Genomic DNA, 19,827 nt, shown 5'->3' on the forward strand with positions numbered 1-19,827 from the left:
GGATACCACGGAGCTTCTGATTTCTCGTGTTCGGGCAACGATGTTCTCTCTCATCTAGCGTAATCAAGATCATTTGGCGTAATTTGGTGTTTTGCAGCCCTTTGTTGGTGTCGTCCTCTTAGTGTGTAGGTTGTCAACCTGCGTGCCTAGTTATTTGTACTCGTTGTTGCGTGTGCAACTTATGAACTAAGTCTGTCTGATTTATGTTTGTATGACGGTGTGGTTTCTGCCTTATGGATTCATTTATAAGGTTGAGCAAGCTTAGTCAGCAACATTATATCAAAAACCACTTGCAATTCCGTGCAAATCCATCTAAGGGTTGATTTATCCGGTTTTAAGAAGTACTGGAGGTGACTTATTTGTGGAAAACGTTCGCTTTTCACCGGTTGATTGTCCACCCCGCGCAAACCGTCTGGAGCACATGGCACATGTTCGACCCCACACACCACTCGCAACCGCCTCGGCCTAATATCTTCGCCTCCACACGTTCTCCCCCATTCTTTTCCTTTGTCGTCACACGCGAGAGAAGAGGCCGGAGGCTGGCGCCGGTCATCGCTGGTGCTGCAGTGCAACACGGGGAGACCGGAGGCGGGCACCGCACATCGCCGGAGGGAGTTGCGTTTCCGTGGATCTCATGGTGGTGGCGGAGCTGCAGTGCAACACAAGTGGCGCCGCGACCCTGTGGAGCTCGCCAGCGAAGGTGCTGCAATGGAGCTCTCGCCGGCGGCTGTCAAAGCTGCAGTGCAGCGCCCGGTGCTCCAATGGAGCTCGACGGCGCTCTCAGTGCAGCACAAGCGGCGTCGCAACCCCATGGAGCTCGCCGGCGGTGGTGCTGCAATGGAGCTCTCGACGACGGCTCCCAATACTGCGTTGCAGCACTCGCCGACGACTGTTGAAGCTGCAGCGCTCGTTGCTCCGATGGAGCTCGCCGGTGCTCTCAAAGCTGCAGTGCAACGCTTGATGCTCCAATGGAGCTCGTAGGCGCTCTCGAAGCTGCAGTGTAGCGCTCAGTGCTTCAATGGAGCTCTCATCGGTAGCGCCCGGTGCTACGTTGCAGCGCTCGCCGGCGGGCTCGAAGTTGTAGTGCAGCAGCTCGGTGCTCCAATGAAGCTCTCGCCAGGAGCTCCTGGTGTTGTGATGTAGCGGCCGACGGTGGCTCCGGTGCCGCAACGCGGTGCTTTGCTGGCAGTAGCCATGATGTTGTTGCAGTGGCATCCTAGACGGTGATCGAAGCAGGGCGTGCGTGTGTTAACCTTTTTTTCAAGGGCTGGGATAAAATAGATCAGACGGTTGGCAATCCGGCTGATTTCTTGACGGTTGATTCATAGCAGCCGCCTTTATTTATCCTTTTTAAAGTTTAGAGGGATTGAGAATTTGAGGGGGAGAAGTATAGTTTTCTCATACGCATCCCCTCGACCGCACGATTTGGATCGTGCGCGCGCGAGCTGTGAGCGCGCCGTAAGACGAGCCAGTGCTCGGTAGAGAAATAGGGGTTCGGCTCACCTGCGGGGTTCCCAGCAGGGATTATTATATAGGGCCAATAAATGACTGCCATGTGTCCATGTGGGTCAACAACTACAATTAATTTTGATTAATTTTGTTTCCTGCTGTTTCATCATCCGGCATCTGCGCTGAAGAAATAAAGAGGCTGGCTGTGCTTGCTCGGCCACCGGCGATGTAGCTGGGTCGTCTACTGCCAATCGAGGACTACCCATGAGTCATTATTTTCGCCGCCGTCTTTATCTCCTGTTTTGGCGAGATTACAGTCTAAATGATCTCTATCACAACGAGGAAACGACCACAGAAGCGCGGCCATGGCAGTCTGTACTCTGTACGATGACCACGCGGTACCTGTACTGCCGGCCGCTCCAGCTCTGCACCAACGAAAATCAGTTCATCGTTTCATCCCTTTTTTCGATCGGCGCCAAATTAAAAGAGGTTCAATCTTGACTGCGGAATTATTGGATCGTTGACGGAGGATGTTGAACGGTGGTGTGCGTGTGCTTAAGCTCGGGCTCTATGGGCGCCGGCGGGCCGAACGACTCTGACGAGGGAACATGCGCTTTCTTCTTGCCCCTCTGCTTTTTCCGCTTGTGCTTGTTCGCTCGTGGATGAGGCCTGGGACGCGGCCAACACGGCAGGTGGTTCGGCCACCGGCGGGGGCGTCGCCATGGGATGCAGCACTGCGGGAGCCTCGGCTGGGGCGGCCGCCGGCATCCACGATTGGAGACAGAACGCCCAGCAGTGTCGCGGGCCGACGAATCAAAGCCCATCGGTGCTAGCACCCAGTCTCTTGGCGAGGAAGGATCGAAGGAGCAGGAAACAAAATTAATCAAAGATAATTGTAGTTGTTGGCCCACAGGGACACATGGCACTCATTTAATGGCCCTGCACCATAATCCCTGCTGGGAACCCTGCAGGTGAGCCGAACCCGAGAAATAGGATCTCGCGTTATCCTGAAAAAATCCTAAACCATGCCACGTGGGAGCCCTCTAGACCTTCCGCGGTCACCAGCGTCCGGGCACTGCGGCGGCAACCCGCCAAATGGCTTCCTCACTCGCCGTCTTTCACCCCGCCGGCCACCTCCCCTCTCCCCGTCGTCCACGAAACCCCGCATGCCAGCGCACCTCCCTGAATCTCCTCCGTTCCCCGGCTTCCGCGTCGCCCCGCCGCCCCCGCGGGTTCGCCGCCAAGTCCGCAGCCGTCAGCGGCGGCGGCAGGCGGAGGGGAGGGCCCGTCGACGTCGTCGCGGTCGCCGCGGCGCTACGGGACGCGAAGACGGCCGAGGATGTGAAGCTCTCGGTGGAGGACTTCCTTGGCGGCGGCGGCGACGGCGAGCACCTGCCCCTCCAGGTATACACCTCGGTGATTCGGGGGCTCGGGAAGGAGAAGCGCCTCGACGCCGCCTTCGCCGTCGTGGAGCATCTCAAAGGAAGGGGAGACGGCAGCAGCCTCAACCAGTTCGTGTACAACTGCCTGCTGGGCGCGGTGAAGAACTCCGGGGAGTTCGGGAGGATTCAGGATGTCCTCGCGGACATGGAAGCGCAGGGGATCTCCCCAAACATAGTGACCTTCAACACTCTGATGTCCGTCTATGTCGAGCAAGGGAAGATCCAGGAGGTCTTCAGGGTGTACGACGACATCGAGGGCCGCGGGCTGGTGCCGACTGCCGCGACTTACTCGACGGTCATGTCGGCATACAAGAGCGCCGGGGACGGGTTCGCCGCGCTCAAGTTCTTCGTCAAGCTCAGGGAGAGGTACAAGGACGGCGAGCTCGTGGGGAACCCCGCGGACTGGAAGCAAGACTTTGTCAAGTATGAGAAGCTGGCCATCCGGGTATGTCACATGGCGATGCGGCGGTCACTCACAGGTGCGGACAACCCAGCCGGTGCGGCATTGAAGGTCCTTCTCGCAATGGACGAAGCAGGGGTGAGGCCGGACAGGAGCTACTACGAGCGCCTCGTCTGGGCCTGCACGGGGGAGGAACATTACACCATTGCCAAGGAGCTGTACCAGAGAATCCGCGAGCGCGACGACGGGGGGATGATAAGCTTGTCAGTGTGCAACCATCTGATCTGGCTCATGGGCAGGGCCAAGAAGTGGTGGGCGGCTCTGGAGATCTACGAGGACCTGCTGGAGAAAGGGCCGAAGCCGAACAATCTGTCACACGAGCTCATCAGGTCGCATTTCAACGTCCTACTCAGCGCTGCCAAGAGGAGGGGCATCTGGAGGTGGGCTGTGAGGCTGCTCGAGAAGATGCAGGAGAAGGGGCTGGAGCCCGGAAGCCGGGAGTGGAACGCCGTGCTCCTCGCCTGCTCCCGAGCGGCCGAGTCGTCCGCCGCTGTGGACACGTTCAAGAGGATGATAGACCGGGGGCTGAAACCAGACGTGGTCTCCTATGGAGCATTGCTCAGCGCGCTCGAGAAGGGCAGGCTCTACGACGAGGCGCTGAGGGTCTGGGAGCACATGCGCAAGGTCGGCGTCGACCCGAACCTGCACGCGTACACGATCCTGGCGTCCATTTACGCCGGCAAGGGTGACCATGACAAGGCGGACGCAGTTCTTCGGGACATGCTGTCCGCGAAGATAGAGCCGACCGTTGTGACCTTCAACGCGATCATCACCGCTTGCACGAGGAGCGGCGCGGCCTTCGAGTGGTTCCACAGGATGAAGATGCACAACGTCGAGCCGAGCGAGGTCACATATCAGGTGTTGATCGAAGCCCTTGTGCAAGACGGTAAGCCCAAACTTGCCTATGAGATGTACATCAGGGCCTCCAACCAAGGGCTCAAGCTCTCTGCAAAGTCGTATGACACCGTAGTGGAGGCGTGCCAAGATTATGGCTCTCTTGTTGATCTCAATACTCTGGGTCTTCGGCCTATAAATGGAAGTGGATCCGTCAAGATAAACGACGAGTTTTAAATAACTTCTTGTTGTTGAGGGTGTTAATCCCTTGCAGCAGAAAGCATTTTGCGGTCACTGGAATATATGTATATATGATTTGTGTATATACAGAAACAAAAAGAAGAACATATCACTTGACCCCAACCAGCAGGAGCCTTGCTTTTGCATGTTTTTATAAGATAATAGGGAAAAAACAGAAGATGCTCTGCATACACCACAAGTAGTGCGTACTGTCTGCAAGTCGCTACGACAGAGGCCACGGGATACAAGAAGATTTTCTGGAAAGCGTGGGCACCGCCGCACCGGGGCAAGCAAAGTTTTTTTGAACATCAGTACAGACACAAGCGCTCATATACACGCGCATACACTCACCCCTATGAACGCACACACGCACACCCTACCCCTATGAGCACCTCTGAGAAACTGAGCCGGCATATCATCTTGAGATTTACGAAGCCACTGTAGGCATCTCGTGGTCGACGGGAACATCTCCTCCCATTGAAAGAAGCGCACCGCCGGAAATCCTGAAATAAATCCAGGAATAATGCGAGCACCAGGATTTAAACCCTCGTGGGTTGAGGATACCACTGTCCACCTAACCAACTCAACCACATGTTGGTCCGCCAGGACAAGCAAAGTTGTTCGCATGGCTGTTGCACCAAAACCGCCTATGGTGCAATGTCAGACTGCAACGGAGGGGCTGGATCAATCCCTGCACGGCTGCACATCTGCATGGCGGAGTATTAGATCCATGGTGATCCTGATCTCCTGCGAAATTTGGCATGAGCGCAACAACTACACATTCAGAGAGAAGCTACCGGCCCAAAGCGATGTCAATGGAGCAATCAGAAGAAACGTCGAGAAATGGCGCCTTGCAGCTGCAAAATTCATGGAGAGCACGTTCGGTGACATAGCGTGAGAGCCTACGGGCATTTCCCCTTTTTCTTTCCATTTCTTTCTCTTATCCATTCACTGGTCGCTTGATCAAACCATGTTTTTCCTGAAGGAACACGTGTGCTATCACGCCTGCACAGATGCAATTTAATTACACGGTACGCGTCCTCAAGACTCAAGAACCTTGATATCACCCTTGATCATCGCAACTATCGCAGGAGGAGTGGCTTCCTTGTGCTCAAATATTCTTTTGTTTCGTTCTTTCTATAAATGCCACTATGAATAAACAAGCAGATTGTGGTTTCTCTTCTTCTCATCGTCCCATTTCCCCGTGGAAATGTTGTTCCCGCACTTGCGCATAGGTCGCAACATGACATACCGACGGGTGACTAGCTTGAAAAGAAGGCCAAACTTGTTTGGAGAAAGGGCAAGACATCTTTAGGTGTGAAGCACAAATTGCACGTCTCACTTTGCGGCAAAACCAGATTTGCAACAAGAGCCAAGCAAAAAATCTGAGCTTTTCTTTCTGCCCTAACCTTCCAAGCGAGTTGAAGGTGCACGCCACTCCTTAATTTTGCCAAGGAAATGTACCTCGTAAAAAAAGACAAGGGAAATAAGAGGAGAGTATAAGAGAACATAAATATACAACACATCCAATGTCGGGAACGTTGCAGAAAATAAAAAATTTCGACGCTTCACCAAGATCAATCTATGAAGTCATCTAGCAACGAGAGAGGAGTGCATCTACATATCCTTGTAGATCGCGAGCGGAAGCGTTCAAGAGAACGGGGTTGAGGGAGTCGTACTCGTCGTGATCCAAATCACCGAAAATCCTAGTGCTGAACGGACAGCACCTCCGCGTTCAACACACGTACAGTTGGGGAAGACGTCTCCTCCTTTCTGATCCAGCAAGGGGGAAGGAGAGGTTGATGGAGATCCAGCAGCACGACGGCGTGGTGGTGGAAGCAGCGGCGATCTCGGCAGGTGAGGGAGTCCTGGATTAGGGGGTGTCCGGATGGCCGGACTATGACCTTTGGCCGGACTCCCGGACTATGAAGATACAAGATTAAAGATTTCGTCCCGTGTCCGGATGGGGCTTTCCTTGGCGTGGAAGGCAAGCTTGGCGATACGATATGAAGATCTCCTCCCATTGTAACCGACTCTGTGTAACCCTAGCCCTCTCCGGTGTCTATATAAACCGGAGAATTTTAGTCCGTAGGAAAAAACAACAATCATACCATAGGCTAGCTTCTAGGGTTTAGCCTCTCTGATCTCGTGGTAGATCAACTCTTGTACTACCCATATCATCAATATTAATCAAGCAGGAGTAGGGTTTTACCTCCACCGAGAGGGCCCGAACCTGGGTAAAAACATCGTGTCCCTTGTCTCCTGTTACCATCCGCCTAGACGCACAGTTCAGGACCCCCTACCCGAGATCCGCCGGTTTTGACACCGACATTGGTGCTTTCATTGAGAGTTCCTCTGTGTCGTCACCGTCAGGAAGGATGCCGCACCCCGTCTTTAAAGACGGCGCTGTTGCTAAAGGAGCTTTGTCTGTCGGCCAAACTCTCCGGCTAGGCAGTTTTTTGATGACCGCCTGTTCGGCCGCCGCGCCGACGATGACCTCTCGGGCCATCGAAAACAATCTCCACATCAGCTCGGAACTTGCCAAGCAGCTAGAGCCGATGGAGCTCTCTTCCTTAAACGAGCTCTTGGATCGCATCGCCGCCCTGGGAGTCGCTACAGATTATGGCCAGATTGGGCTTAAACCCGATAAGAGAGAGATCGACTCTCCCCAGGTCACCCACCACGTTGAAGTGGTGGAAGAACAATGCGGCGAATCTTCGCCCATCCTAAGGACCAGATGTGTCCGGATTCCCGACCCCTCCAAGCCGGACATCCGCGGAGGGGAGGATGTTGCCCAAGCCATGAACCTAAAGTCAGGCAGCAGGCCTGATTCATTGTATAACGTCCAAGAAAACAAGCTTCCGAATCCAGAAATTTCTTGGCCCCTGAGTCTTATATCGGGCGAGGTTCCGGATTTAAATCCACCCGCCCACCCAAATATAAGGGATCTATCCCAAATATGGCAAGAGCACGGGGAAACAGTACACCACTACTGGGCCAGATTCCTCCTGGTTATGAACAGGATAAAGGACTACCATGAGAAAGATGCAATTTCATCCTTCTGTAACAACTGCACGGACATCGGAATCCTCAACACCATAAGTCGCTGCGAAATTACACGCTTCGCCAACTTGACATCCATAGTACGAAAGTACTGTGCGACAGAAAGCGTTCGGAAAACCGAAACTAAATTCTGGGACAATCCGGCCCTGGATACAATCCCAGTCCGAAACAAAAGGGCGCATTATCGCCAGGCGCCTGCGCCAAACAGCAAAAAACAAAAACCCTCTATAGGGTATGGGACCGTACTGGAGGGATGGCTCAATGGACCCTGTAAAATTCATAGTTCAGGGGAAGTCACACCAACTCACAGCCTTAGAGCATGTTGGATACTCCGGCAGGTGGCCAGAAGTGGCGAGGAGCTTCTAACTCCAGAATCCGCAGAGCACCACCCCAGAAACGCCAGTACGGTGTCAACAGTCTTCGAGACTTTCGCATCAAACAATGCAAGGAAACGAACGCTCCACAGCCTTAACGAAGTCTACCAAGTAGCAACAATAAACCCATGGAGTGACACGGCTATTACCTTTAATGCCAGTGACGAACCTAAATTCCGGACAGCCCGAGCACCAGCCACATTGGTGCTCAGTCCGATAGTGGACGGCTTCCGGCTTACAAAGGTACTCATGGACAACGGCAGTGGACTGAATCTCATCTACGAGGAAACCCTGCGAAAAATGGAAATAGACTGGAGCCGCATTGAGCGAAGCAACACAACCTTTAGAGGAATAATACCAAGCCGGGAAGCATGCTGTTCAGGAAAAATCACACTGGATGTGGTGTTCGGCACGCCGGATAATTACAGATCCGAGGAGGTCACATTTCAAGTGGCCTCGTTTAGCAACGGATATCACACTCTGTTAGGACGAGAAGCATTCACAATTTTTCAAGCCATACCCCATTACGGGTACATGAAGCTCAAAATGCCCGGACCCAACGGAATCATCACTCTTGCTAGTGATCCGGACACAGCGCTCCGCGCCGAAAACAAGACAGCCGCACTGGCCCTCGAGGCATTATCCGAAGCCCTAGCGGCCGAGGAACTAACTGCGTTGCGCTCAACGGTGGACAGGAACGATGTGATACTAGATAAGAGATCCAAGTCCACCTCTTTTAAACCAGTGGACGAAATAGTCAAATTCCAAGTCCATCCAATGGACCCTACAAAAACGGCCTCCATCGGGGCACAATTAAACCCCGATGTAGACGCTGCACTACGAGAATTCCTCCGGGAGAATTGGGACATCTTTGCCTGGCATCCTTTAGACATGCCAGGAATCCCACGCAGGCTGGCCGAGCACAGCCTGAACATCCTAAAAGGATTCAAGCCCGTTAAGCAGACTCTTCGGTGTTTCTCCGAACCCAAGAGACAAGCCATGGGAGAGGAGCTAGCAAAACTACTGGAAGCCGGATTCATCAGAGATATAAAGCATTCGGACTGGCTAGCAAACCTGGTGATGGTACCAAAGAAGGACAAATCCTGACGCCTATGCATCGATTTCAAAGACCTAAATAAGGCCTGCCCAAAGGATCCCTTCCCCCTCCCCCGTATTGATCAAATCATCGACGCCACTGCAGGACGCGATTCATTGTGTTTCCTCGATGCATACTCTGGCTATCACCAAATCAAGATGTCAGAGTCGGATCAAGTTGCAACGGCATTCATCACCCCATACGGCCCATTCTGCTTCAACACGATGCCCTTCGGGCTCAAAAACGTCGGCGCGACATATCAGCGCATGATTCAGACATGTCTGGCCAACCAGATCGGCAAAACAGTTGAAGCATACGTGGATGATGTGGTCATCAAATCCAAACATGTCGAAACTCTAGTAGACGACTTGAGGCTCACATTCGACAATCTCCGAGCATATGACATTAAGCTCAACCCGGAAAAATGCGTTTTCGGCGTACCAGCCGGAAAGCTCTTGGGCTTCATTGTATCCGGCAGAGGAATTGAAGCAAACCCAGCAAAGATCCGAGCTCTGTCACAATTGGATATCCCAAAAGACCTCAAGAAAATACAAAAATTAACTGGATGTGTGGCGGCTCTAAGCCGCTTTATCTCCCGCTTAGGAGAAAAGGCATTACCCCTTTATCGCCTCCTGCGGCGCACCGAACTCTTCGAGTGGACAGATGCCGCCACGGCCAAACTCGAAGAAATCAAAGACATACTGGCAACAAATCCGGTCCTGGCCACGCCCAACACGGGCGAACCAATATTATTATACATCGCGACAACCCATCAAGTTGTAAGCGTGGTGCTCGTCATCGAACGAGAAACGGACGGACACAAGTTCCCTCTCCAAAAACCAGTTTACTATGTGTCCACTGTCCTAACTCCATGCAAGTCTCGGTACCCGCATTATCAAAAGATAGCATACGCGGTGTTCATGGCATCTCGGAAGCTGCGACACTATTTCCAAGAGTGTTCGATAACAGTAGCATCCGAAGTACCTCTTAATGACATTATAAACAACCGCGACGCAATGGGCCGGATTGCCAAATGGGTCATTGAGCTCCTCCCGTTCGATGTAACTTACAAGCCACGGGGAGCTATCAAATCGCAGGTTTTGGCTGACTTCATCGCTGAATGGACTGAAGCCGAGCTCCCTAAAGAGTACGGCGCATATTCCAACTGGATCATGCACTTCGACGGCTCCAAAATGTTGGCTGGCCTGGGGGCTGGCGTCGTTCTAACGTCCCCAACCGGAGATACAGTCCAATACGTACTTCAGATAATGTACATGGACTCCAACAACGCAGCCGAATACGAGGCCCTTCTACATGGTCTCCGGATGGCAGTCTCCATGGGCATCCAGCGCCTAGAGGTCCGCGGGGATTCAAACCTTGCGATATCCCAAATAAATGGAGAATTTGATGCCAAGGATCCGAAAATGGCAGCCTATCGCAACGCCATCTTAAAGATGTCAGCTCGGTTTGAGGGGCTCGAATTTCACCATATAGCCCGGGAGAACAACCAGGCAGCGGACGTGTTGGCACGCATAAGCGCAAAGCGCGATGCTGTCCCTCCCAACATCTTCCTAGAGAGGCTTTTTAAGCCATCCGTATCATGGGAGGGAGAGTCCGGAAACAACAGCCCGGACACAACCTCACTACCCCTCACTGAACATTCTGACACAGTTGGTGGCTCCGCCAACGAAACAACACCGTCAGCCCACACAATAATGGCAGTCATTGCCCCGTGGACGGAACCATTCCTAGCCTACCTAACTAGGCAGGAACTTCCCGAGGACCAAAATGAGGCCCGCTGCATAGTGCGGCAATCTAAAGCCTATAGGGTCCACGAGGGAGAGCTTTATAAGAAAAGCACAACCGGAGTCCTTCAGAGGTGTATCTCCGAAGAAGAAGGGCGAAATCTTCTGGCTGAAATTCATACCGGACTCGGCGGGCACCACGCAGCAGCCCAGGCCCTCGTAAGCAAGGCCTTCCGTACCAGATTTTATTGGCCGACGGCCCGGGCAGATGCTCAAGACTTAGTGCAGCGATGCGTCGGTTGCCAATTATTCGCCAATCAAAGCCACATGCCGCCTACCGCCCTACAAACCATACCCATTACCTGGCCTTTTGCGGTCTGGGGGCTCGACATGGTTGGAACCCTTAAAGGAGGAACCCACAAGAAAAAATATCTACTGGTCATGGTAGAAAAATTCACCAAATGGATAGAGGCCAAGCCTGTAAAGACGGCCAAATCTAGACCGGTGATAGACTTCATATCCGGGGTTGTACACCGTTATGGCGTCCCCCACACCATCATAACTGACAACGGCACAAACTTTACGGCCGACGAAGTTAAACTCTGGTGCAAAAACATGGGCATCAAGCTCGACTACGCTTCAGTCTATTACCCACAAACTAACGGTCAAGTCGAATGAGAAAACGGTCTCATCATGAGCGGCATCAAACCCAGACTAGTGCGATCCCTCAAGGAATCTAACACGCACTGGGTAGAGGAGCTTGACTCCGTACTATGGGGGCTGCGGACCACGCCGAATCGCACTACCGGATTCACACCATTTTTTATGGTATACAATGCAGAGGCAATCCTGCCCTGCGACATAATTCATGACTCACCTCGCGTGCGCATGTACGAAGAAAGAGAAGCCGAGCTCGATCGGCAGGACAGCTTGGACGCATTGGAGGAGGAGCGCGACGTGGCAAAAGCCCGTTCCGCATTCTATCAACAGCAGGCTCGAAGATATCAAAGCAGAGAAGTACGGGCCAAAACTTATAACATTGGTGAACTAGTTCTACGCCTGCCGGACAAGAAAAAGGACAAACTAAAGCCCAAATGGGAGGGTCCCTTCATAATCGACCAAATACTGACTGGTGGAGCGTACCGTCTGCGAAACGCATCGGACAACCGACTCGAGCCGGACCCATGGAACGCAGCATGCCTACGAAGATTCTACGCCTAGCGCTGGACTCCGTGTTCGTCTCCTTCCTCTGTCCCTTTTTTTATTTTTTCAAATTTGTTGCCTAGTATTTCTCTCCTTCTCCCTACCTTTTCTCTCCCAAGCCCTTAGGGGCTTGCCTGCACGATTGTTCGCACATACTTGACGCGTCACCCGCGCTCATCATACCTGGGGGCTTCTTTATCAGAAGTTTATATTAACGGGCTTCATGCCCAAAACATGTGTGACACTTCTGCATGAACCTTTTATACACCATTATATGCATCGATATGACTTAAGTTTTGGCCAAGCTGGGTTGCCTGGCTCCTGTGCTTACCCCTACATTCACGTTCGTTCGGCTAGGTGGTAAAGGGAGCACCTCTGCAATTGTTACTGCCGGGTCAGCCGGATGTGTACCTCAGACTGGGTGAAGCCGAAAGCTAGCGTTCTTAAGGGAATATTCGGTCGGTGAACTAAAAGATGATTTTTCTTGTTTATTTATCTGCCCCCAGATGCTTTTCTGCTCTTTCTCGCAGTTCGGACATGCACTTTAGGGCATGCCTCCCAGGGAAAGGGACCCCTAATGGAACTATTCTCCCTAGAAAATGTTTCTTACTAACCATGTAATATAACATAACTAGTTGGGCACTTGTCTGCTAAAGCAATTATGACCCCTACACCTTGTCTCCATGCATGCCTCGGTTCTTACATAACCGAGAGGGTATTTGGACACACTCCGGACTATAGGGTCCAGAGGTCGAAGCGAAAAGGTCCGCAATGACAAACGATCTACAATCCCGCTAGAAGGAATTTTTTCATGTCATTTTAAATTACAGAGTCAATTCGACTCGGTATATTCTTCTTCAATACCATCCAACAGGCGGTCTAATTTACAGTCCTATTGAGAATACTTGGCAGCCAGCTCTACCTGGCCATATACTAAACTGACAGGGATCTCCTTTCCGTCAGGCCCCATAGGGCCGACCTCGGCCATATGGTTCGGGTCCGCCTTCGTGTACCGAGTCTTCACCATGGCCCAGGCCTCCCTGGCACCGTGACGGCAGGCCAATATCTTCCACAACCAGAAGCGCTGCCACACTCCCTCCAGCTCCTTTGCAAGCTCCCCAAGGCCTTCAGGCATGGAGAGGGATGGCCACATAGCCTGGACGACGCCTTGCATCACCTGCCGAACTCGTTCGTGCAGTTGCAACAGCTCGGGAATAAGGTCCCCCATTGAACCGGGCATCTCCTCTGCAGGACGACCTGTCAGCATACCTACAAACATAGCTCTGTCAAATGACTTCCTCGTCGAATTCCTTTTTCGAAGATTCGTTCAAGCACTTACTAAAAATGCCGCGTCGAAGTCGCCGATTTTCCTTTACGGAAGCAGACAGCTAAACACGAACATCCTTTAGTTCCTCGCCCAGCCGGGTATTGGCGTCTTGAAGTTTGTTCTTCTCTTGCCTCACCCTCGTCAGCACGCTCTCGCCAGCCTTTAGTTGGCGTAGGAGTTGTTGCTTGTCCGGATTTACTCCGGCCCCATCTGCACTATTATCGTCAGAGTTGCACACATGCCGCACTTCACAACGGAATTATCTTTCAAAGCATATATTACCTGAGGGGGTCCCCTTGGCATTATCTGAAGCGGCCAGTGCGGCCTCGAGTTGGGCCTTGCACTCTTCCAGCTCCTGGGACAGTTGCGTGTTCTTCTTTGTGAGCCCCTGCATAACATATGATCCTTAAAACAGTTATCTTAACTGTTTCAAGTCTCGGGGGCTACTGACATATATAACCTTCAATTTTACTCACCCGTATGTCTTCTACATACTGCTCTATGGCTCTGGCTAGACCATTTTGAGCGGCACGGAGGTACGCATCTCCCGTATTAAAGGCGTCCAATGCCTCTGGGGAAAAACATGCGTCACGAAGAACAGTCCGGCGACGCCTGTGGTTCATGGCACTCTCCACCTCTGAATTGGTGGCAGATAGCCCATCTGCGTCCTCTGTCGGAGGAATGCCCGAGGCACGCCCCGTGTCCGCCTCCGCTTTTGGACCCGGCCTTGAAGCCTGGCCGGTGGATATAGTCCGGCGGGCTCTCTTCTTCCTAAGAAGAGCATGAGCGTTAGTATGACTTGAGGGCATAAACCCTAGGCGTTAAATTCGCACACCGTACTGTTGCGCCGGAATCTTGATCTGGTCCGCACTTCTTTTTGGCCCGCCTAGCTTCAGCGGCCCTTGTTGGCTGCCCACCGCGGGCTCGGCCTTCCGCCTCGAGGATTTCTCCTGCGAAACGAAACACTATTAGTTTACAGCATTCAAGATAAGGCATGGATGGATCTCCTTGAAAGTACTGGGACTTCAGTCTCGGTTACCTTTGAGGCTGGAAGTAGTCCGGGATAGTCGGCCGTAATGGCCACTAAGGTGTTGTCCTCACTCAATTGATGAAACACCCCATCAATTAACTCCACACATAAGTCCGGGTCCTCTTGGGAATCCGGATAGAGGGACCGTTCGGGGTCCTCGGGTTGCGGAGGAGGGTTGTTTATCTCCTTCACAGTCTGGCGCAGCTCCTACGTTAACATCGCCAGACTAAGTACTCAATTATGGGAATTTTGAAAGCGGGTAGATAAGTGAAAATATTCGCTCACCCAGCTTGGAGGACTATACATAGAGAATCCGCCCCATGGGTTGACACGGAAGAATTCCTCTTCTTCTCCCTTGTACAAAGCGGATAACATATTCGCTAGAGTGGCAGCCAAATCCGGCCCCTTGCGACCGCACCGGGTGGCGTCATCCTCCCCGTTAAAATCCCACATGGGGTGGCCTCTGTACTGAAGCGGCTGCACCCCCCGCGTAATGCATGTGGCCATGACCTCGATCATGGTCAATCCGGAATGAGCCAACAATCTTATCCGGCTCATCAGGTAAAGGACGTCCCTGTCAGTTTCCCTTTGAGGGTTCCGTGGGCGCCAGCTCAGGCGTTTCTTTAACGGGGCGTTATTAAACTCAGGGAGGCCGATCCGTACAGGGTCCGGCAGGGGGACGTCATCCATATAAAACCATTCCGAAGGCCAGTCCTCAGACACCTTCTTTGGAGTACCGGATAGATATCCGGTCCCGGCGATGCGCCATAGTTCGGCTCCGCCCACTTGATAAATTAACCCCTCCTGAGAGCGGGGCACAAGGCAGAACAACCTCTTCCACAGTGCAAAATGGGCCTCGACGCCTAAGAACAGCTCGTAGAGGGCCACGAAGCCCGCAACATGCAGTATGGAGGCAGGCGTGAGGTTGTGTAGCTGGAGGCCATAAAACTCCAGTAGACCTCGGAGAAACGGATGAATTGGAAATCCGAGTCCTCTTATTAAATAAGGAACTAGGCACACCCGCTCTCCTTGAGAGGGATTGGGGACGCTCTCCGCCTGCTCTCCGCCGCCATAGGTGGCGATCCCGGCTCGAACTGGGACCATATATGCTGGTGGGAGGAGACCCTTGGATTGAAGCACTACTAGCTTGCTATGCGGGACAGAACATCGCTCCCAATCTCCGGGCCGAGGGCTGGAGAGGCGAGAGGAGGAGCTGCTTCGACCGGCCATGGTGGAATGGATCTCAGTCGAAAGCGCTCTGATGAATACTCGCAGAGGGAGGGAGGTGTGAATTGGATCTAAACCCCCGTCTCTTTTATGGGCGGTTCATTTACATGACTAGGGGGATAAATGAAAAACTCCCTGGCTTTTCGCATTCGTTCGACATGTGGAAGATGGTCATTATGGGGCACAGAAGCTGAGGAGAGCAACACGCACCAGAAGCCAGACACTATCCGACAGGTGCATAGAATTTGGAGAAGAACCCGCCTTGCAATGCCGAAGACAATTTGCACGCTGGACTCGTCGTCATTGAAGCCTGGTTCGGGGGCTACTGAGGGAGTCCTGGATTAGGGGGTGTCCGGATGGCCGGACTATAACCTTTGGTCGGACTCCCGGACTATGAAGATACAAGATTGAAGACTTCATCCCATGTCCGGATGGGACTTTCCTTGGCGTGGAAGGCAAGCTTGGCGATACGATATGAAGATCTCCTCCCATTGTAACCGACTCTGTGTAACCCTAGCCCTCTCCGGTGTCTATATAAACCGAAGAGTTTTAGTCTGAAGGAAAAAACAACAATCATACCATAGGCTAGCTTCTAGGGTTTAGCCTCTCTGATCTCGTGGTAGATCAACTCTTGTACTACCCATATCATCAATATTAATCAAGCAGGAGTAGGGTTTTACCTCCACCGAGAGGGCCCGAACCTGGGTAAAAACATCATGTCCCTTGTCTCCTGTTACCATCCGCCTAGACGCACAGTTCGGGACCCCCTACCGAGATCCGCCGGTTTTGACACCGACAGCAGGGCTTCGCCAAGCTCAGCGAGAGGGGGAGGTGGTACGTGAGGATAGGGAGGCGCCAGGGACTAGGGTGTGGCTGCCCTCCCTCCCCCCTCTTTATATAGGGGGCCTAGGGGGTGCGCCGGCCCCTAGAGATCCCATCTCCAAGGGGGGGCAGCCTAGGGGGGGACTTGCCCCCCAAGTCAAGTGGGGCGCCCCCCACCCCTAGGGTTTCCAACCCTAGGCGCAAGGGAGGCCCAAGGGGGGTGCACCAGCCCACCAGGGGCTGGTTCCCCTCCCACTTCAGCCCATGTGGCCCTTCAGGATAGGTGGCCCCACCCGGTGGACCCTCGGGACCCTTCCGGTGGTCCCGGTACAATACCGGTGAACCCCGAAACTTTCCCGGTGGCCGAAACTGGACTTCCTATATACAACTCTTCACCTCCGGACCATTCCGGAACTCCTCGTGACGTCTGGGATCTCATCCGGGACTCCGAACAACTTTCGGGTTACCGCATACTAATATCTCTACAACCCTAGTGTCACGCCCAATATGCGACCCTATCCAAAACGAACTCGAAGGTCCCACCAAGGATAGACCCGCATATTGAAACACTTTTGCAAGGTGGATATCATTACATCAACATTACATAATAGATGGGGATACATACATAAGGCATACAATGCCACACGAATACAACATCACAATACATAAGAGCATCATCCGACTACAGATGAAACACAAACATAAACTCAAACGACATCCACCCTGCTAGCCCAGGCTGCCGACCTGGAACCTATCCCCTGATCGAAGAAGAAGCAGAAGAAGAACTCCAAGACAAGCAAACATCGCTCTCGCGTCAAGCTCATCGCAGAACCTGTACCTGCAACTGTTGTTGTAGTAATCTGTGAGCCACGAGGACTCAGCAATCCCATTACCAAGGGTATCAAGACTAGCAAAGCTTAATAGGAAAGGAAGGGGTCAAGTGGTGAGGCTGCAGCAGCGACTAAGCATATATGGTGGCTAACATACGCAAACAAGAGCGAGAAGAGAGCAAAAGGAACGGTTGTCAACTAGTAATGATCAAGAAGTGATCCTGAACTCCTACTTACGTCAAACATAACCCAGAAACCGTGTTCACTTCCCGGACTCCGTCGAAAAGAGACCATCACGGCTACACACACGGTTGATGCGTTTTAATTCGGATCTGGTGTCAAGTTATCTACAACCGGACATTAACAAATTCCCATCTGCCTATAACCATAGGCACGGCTTTTGAAAGATTATACCCTGCAGGGGTGTCCCAACTTAGCCCATGACAAGCTCTCGCGATCAACGAAGGAATAGACCTTCTCCCAGGAAGACCCGACCAGACTCGGAATCCCGGTTTACAAGACATTTCGATAATGGTAAAACAAGACCAGCAAAGCCTCCCGTTGTGCCGACAAATCCTGATAGGAGCTGCACATATCTTGTTCTCAGGGCACACCGGATGAGCCAGACGTCGGGCTGGCATAGACCCTGGTTGCCCACGGGGCGCCGGACATCGCTCGGTTCGGACCAACACTTAGACAAGCACTGGCCCGGGGGGGCTAAAATAAAGATGACCCTCGGGTTGGCCGACCCAAGGGAAAGGGATAGGTGGTGGTGAGGCAAATGGTAAAACCAAGGTTGGGCCTTGCTGGAGGAGTTTTATTCAAAGCGAACTGTCAAGGGGGTCCCATAAATCACCCGACCGCGTAAGGAACGCAAAATCCGGGAACATAACACCGGTATGATGGAAACTAGGGCGGCAAGAGTGGAACAAAACACCAGGCAAAAGGCCGAGTCTTCCACCCTTTACCAAGTATATAGATGCATTAATAATATAAGAGATATTGTGATATCCCAACCAAAATCCTGTCCACCATGGAGAAAGCTTCAACTTCACCTGCAACTAACAACGCTATAAGAGAGGCCGAGCAAAGCGGTAACATAGCCAAACAACAGTTTGCATAGGAAAGGTGTCAAAGGTTAGAGGTTCATGGCAATTTGGGATAGCTTGATAAACAAGTAATAGGTAGCGCAGCATAGCGATAGAACCAAGCAAGTAGCATAGCAATGATAGTAGTGAGATCCAGGGTAGCGGTCATCTTGCCTGAAATCCCGCAAGGAAGAAGAACGAGTCCATGAAGAAGATGAAGCCACGAAGACGAACCGAGCGTAGACGAACGAATCCTCACGATCGCAACGAAACAGGAACTATCGAAAAGAAGCACACAACATGGTAAACACACCACACATGAACAAGGCATGATGCACAACAAGCATGATGCATGACAAAGCTACATGAAGCTACTCATGGCAAGAGATGATGCAAAACAAGAGCAACACATCAAGGCAAGTTTAAATGAGGCCGGGAACAACATATAATAATTCCGGTAAGTCCTCATATGCATATTTCGAAATTGGTCCAGATCTGAATAAACTTTATGTTCAAGTTGTTAAACAGCAAGTTAAGATGCACAAAAATGATCTACACGAGATTCTAGTCAAGTTACATATAAAGTTCATTTAGTTCGGAGCTACGGCCTAGAAGATATGAGCAAAACAAGTTAAACATGGCATTGATGCAAAATGCATACAAACATCAAGCAAACACACCAAAACAATGATGCAACATAATAATATGAAACTACATGCAATTCTAAGCAAGTTTCATATAGAGCACACTCAAAACGGAGCAACGGTTCAACACACACACATGAAACAAGTTTAAAGGACAAGCTGTCCAAAACAGCAACTAGGCATATTGCAAGCATCAAAACAATAAGCTATAGCACCCCAACATGAAAACAAAATACATGGACATGAAGTACATGTAAAGCATAACAAAACATGAACACTGAGCTATCTCCATAAATCACTAGAACATGCACAAACACACATGGTAAGATTGCAAGTTACAACAATTTCAGACTTTGCAGAAAATAACATCACGATGCAATGTTTAGAGCTATCAAACAACATGTTACAGGAACTTATAATGGCAAACAAAGGCATGGCATGGTACTACTAAATGCATAGATCAAAAGTCCCTTACTGACCATAGGCCAAAGGGGATCAGAAAATATGATGGCACCCACGTAAACATAGCAAATTATATTACAGATTCAAACATGGCAGAAACAGAATTATGAAGGCATGTAGACGAGCTTGTGCAACTCACTACAGAGCAATACATGGCATGGCAAGGTAACCAACAGTAAGAAGACATATTTGTGAAGCTAAGCATGGCAATAGCAAGTTCATAGGGTGGAAGGAACACTAGGAAAACACATGGCAACAACTGAACTTAATGTTAACAGGCTGACAACAACATTATGAAGCAACTTTGGAGCAAGATATGAACAAGCTACAGCAAGCTATAAATGCAACCAGGGGCACGTATTGATATAGCATGACATGTAGAACAAAACATATTTAGTGGACATCTCCAGATTATGCATAGAATGATTAGTAGCAACATGTTTATATAGCATCGCGAAATAACAGATTCAGCCTAGCAAAACAGCAACATC

The 19,827-nt window shown here is 51.5% G+C and overlaps 1 protein-coding gene across 1 annotated transcript; it reads left to right on the plus strand.

Moving 5' to 3' along the window:
• Positions 1 to 2,468: 2,468 nt before the first annotated feature.
• LOC123071645 (protein LOW PHOTOSYNTHETIC EFFICIENCY 1, chloroplastic) lies at positions 2,469 to 4,508 on the plus strand. The gene has a single exon (XM_044495225.1). The coding sequence runs from the start codon at positions 2,545 to 2,547 to the stop codon at positions 4,420 to 4,422; it is 1,878 nt and encodes a 625-aa protein (XP_044351160.1). The 5' UTR covers positions 2,469 to 2,544; the 3' UTR covers positions 4,423 to 4,508.
• Positions 4,509 to 19,827: the final 15,319 nt, after the last annotated feature.

The sequence above is a fragment of the Triticum aestivum genome, chromosome 3B, assembly GCF_018294505.1.
Source record: "Triticum aestivum cultivar Chinese Spring chromosome 3B, IWGSC CS RefSeq v2.1, whole genome shotgun sequence".
Classification (NCBI taxonomy): Eukaryota; Viridiplantae; Streptophyta; class Magnoliopsida; order Poales; family Poaceae; genus Triticum; species Triticum aestivum.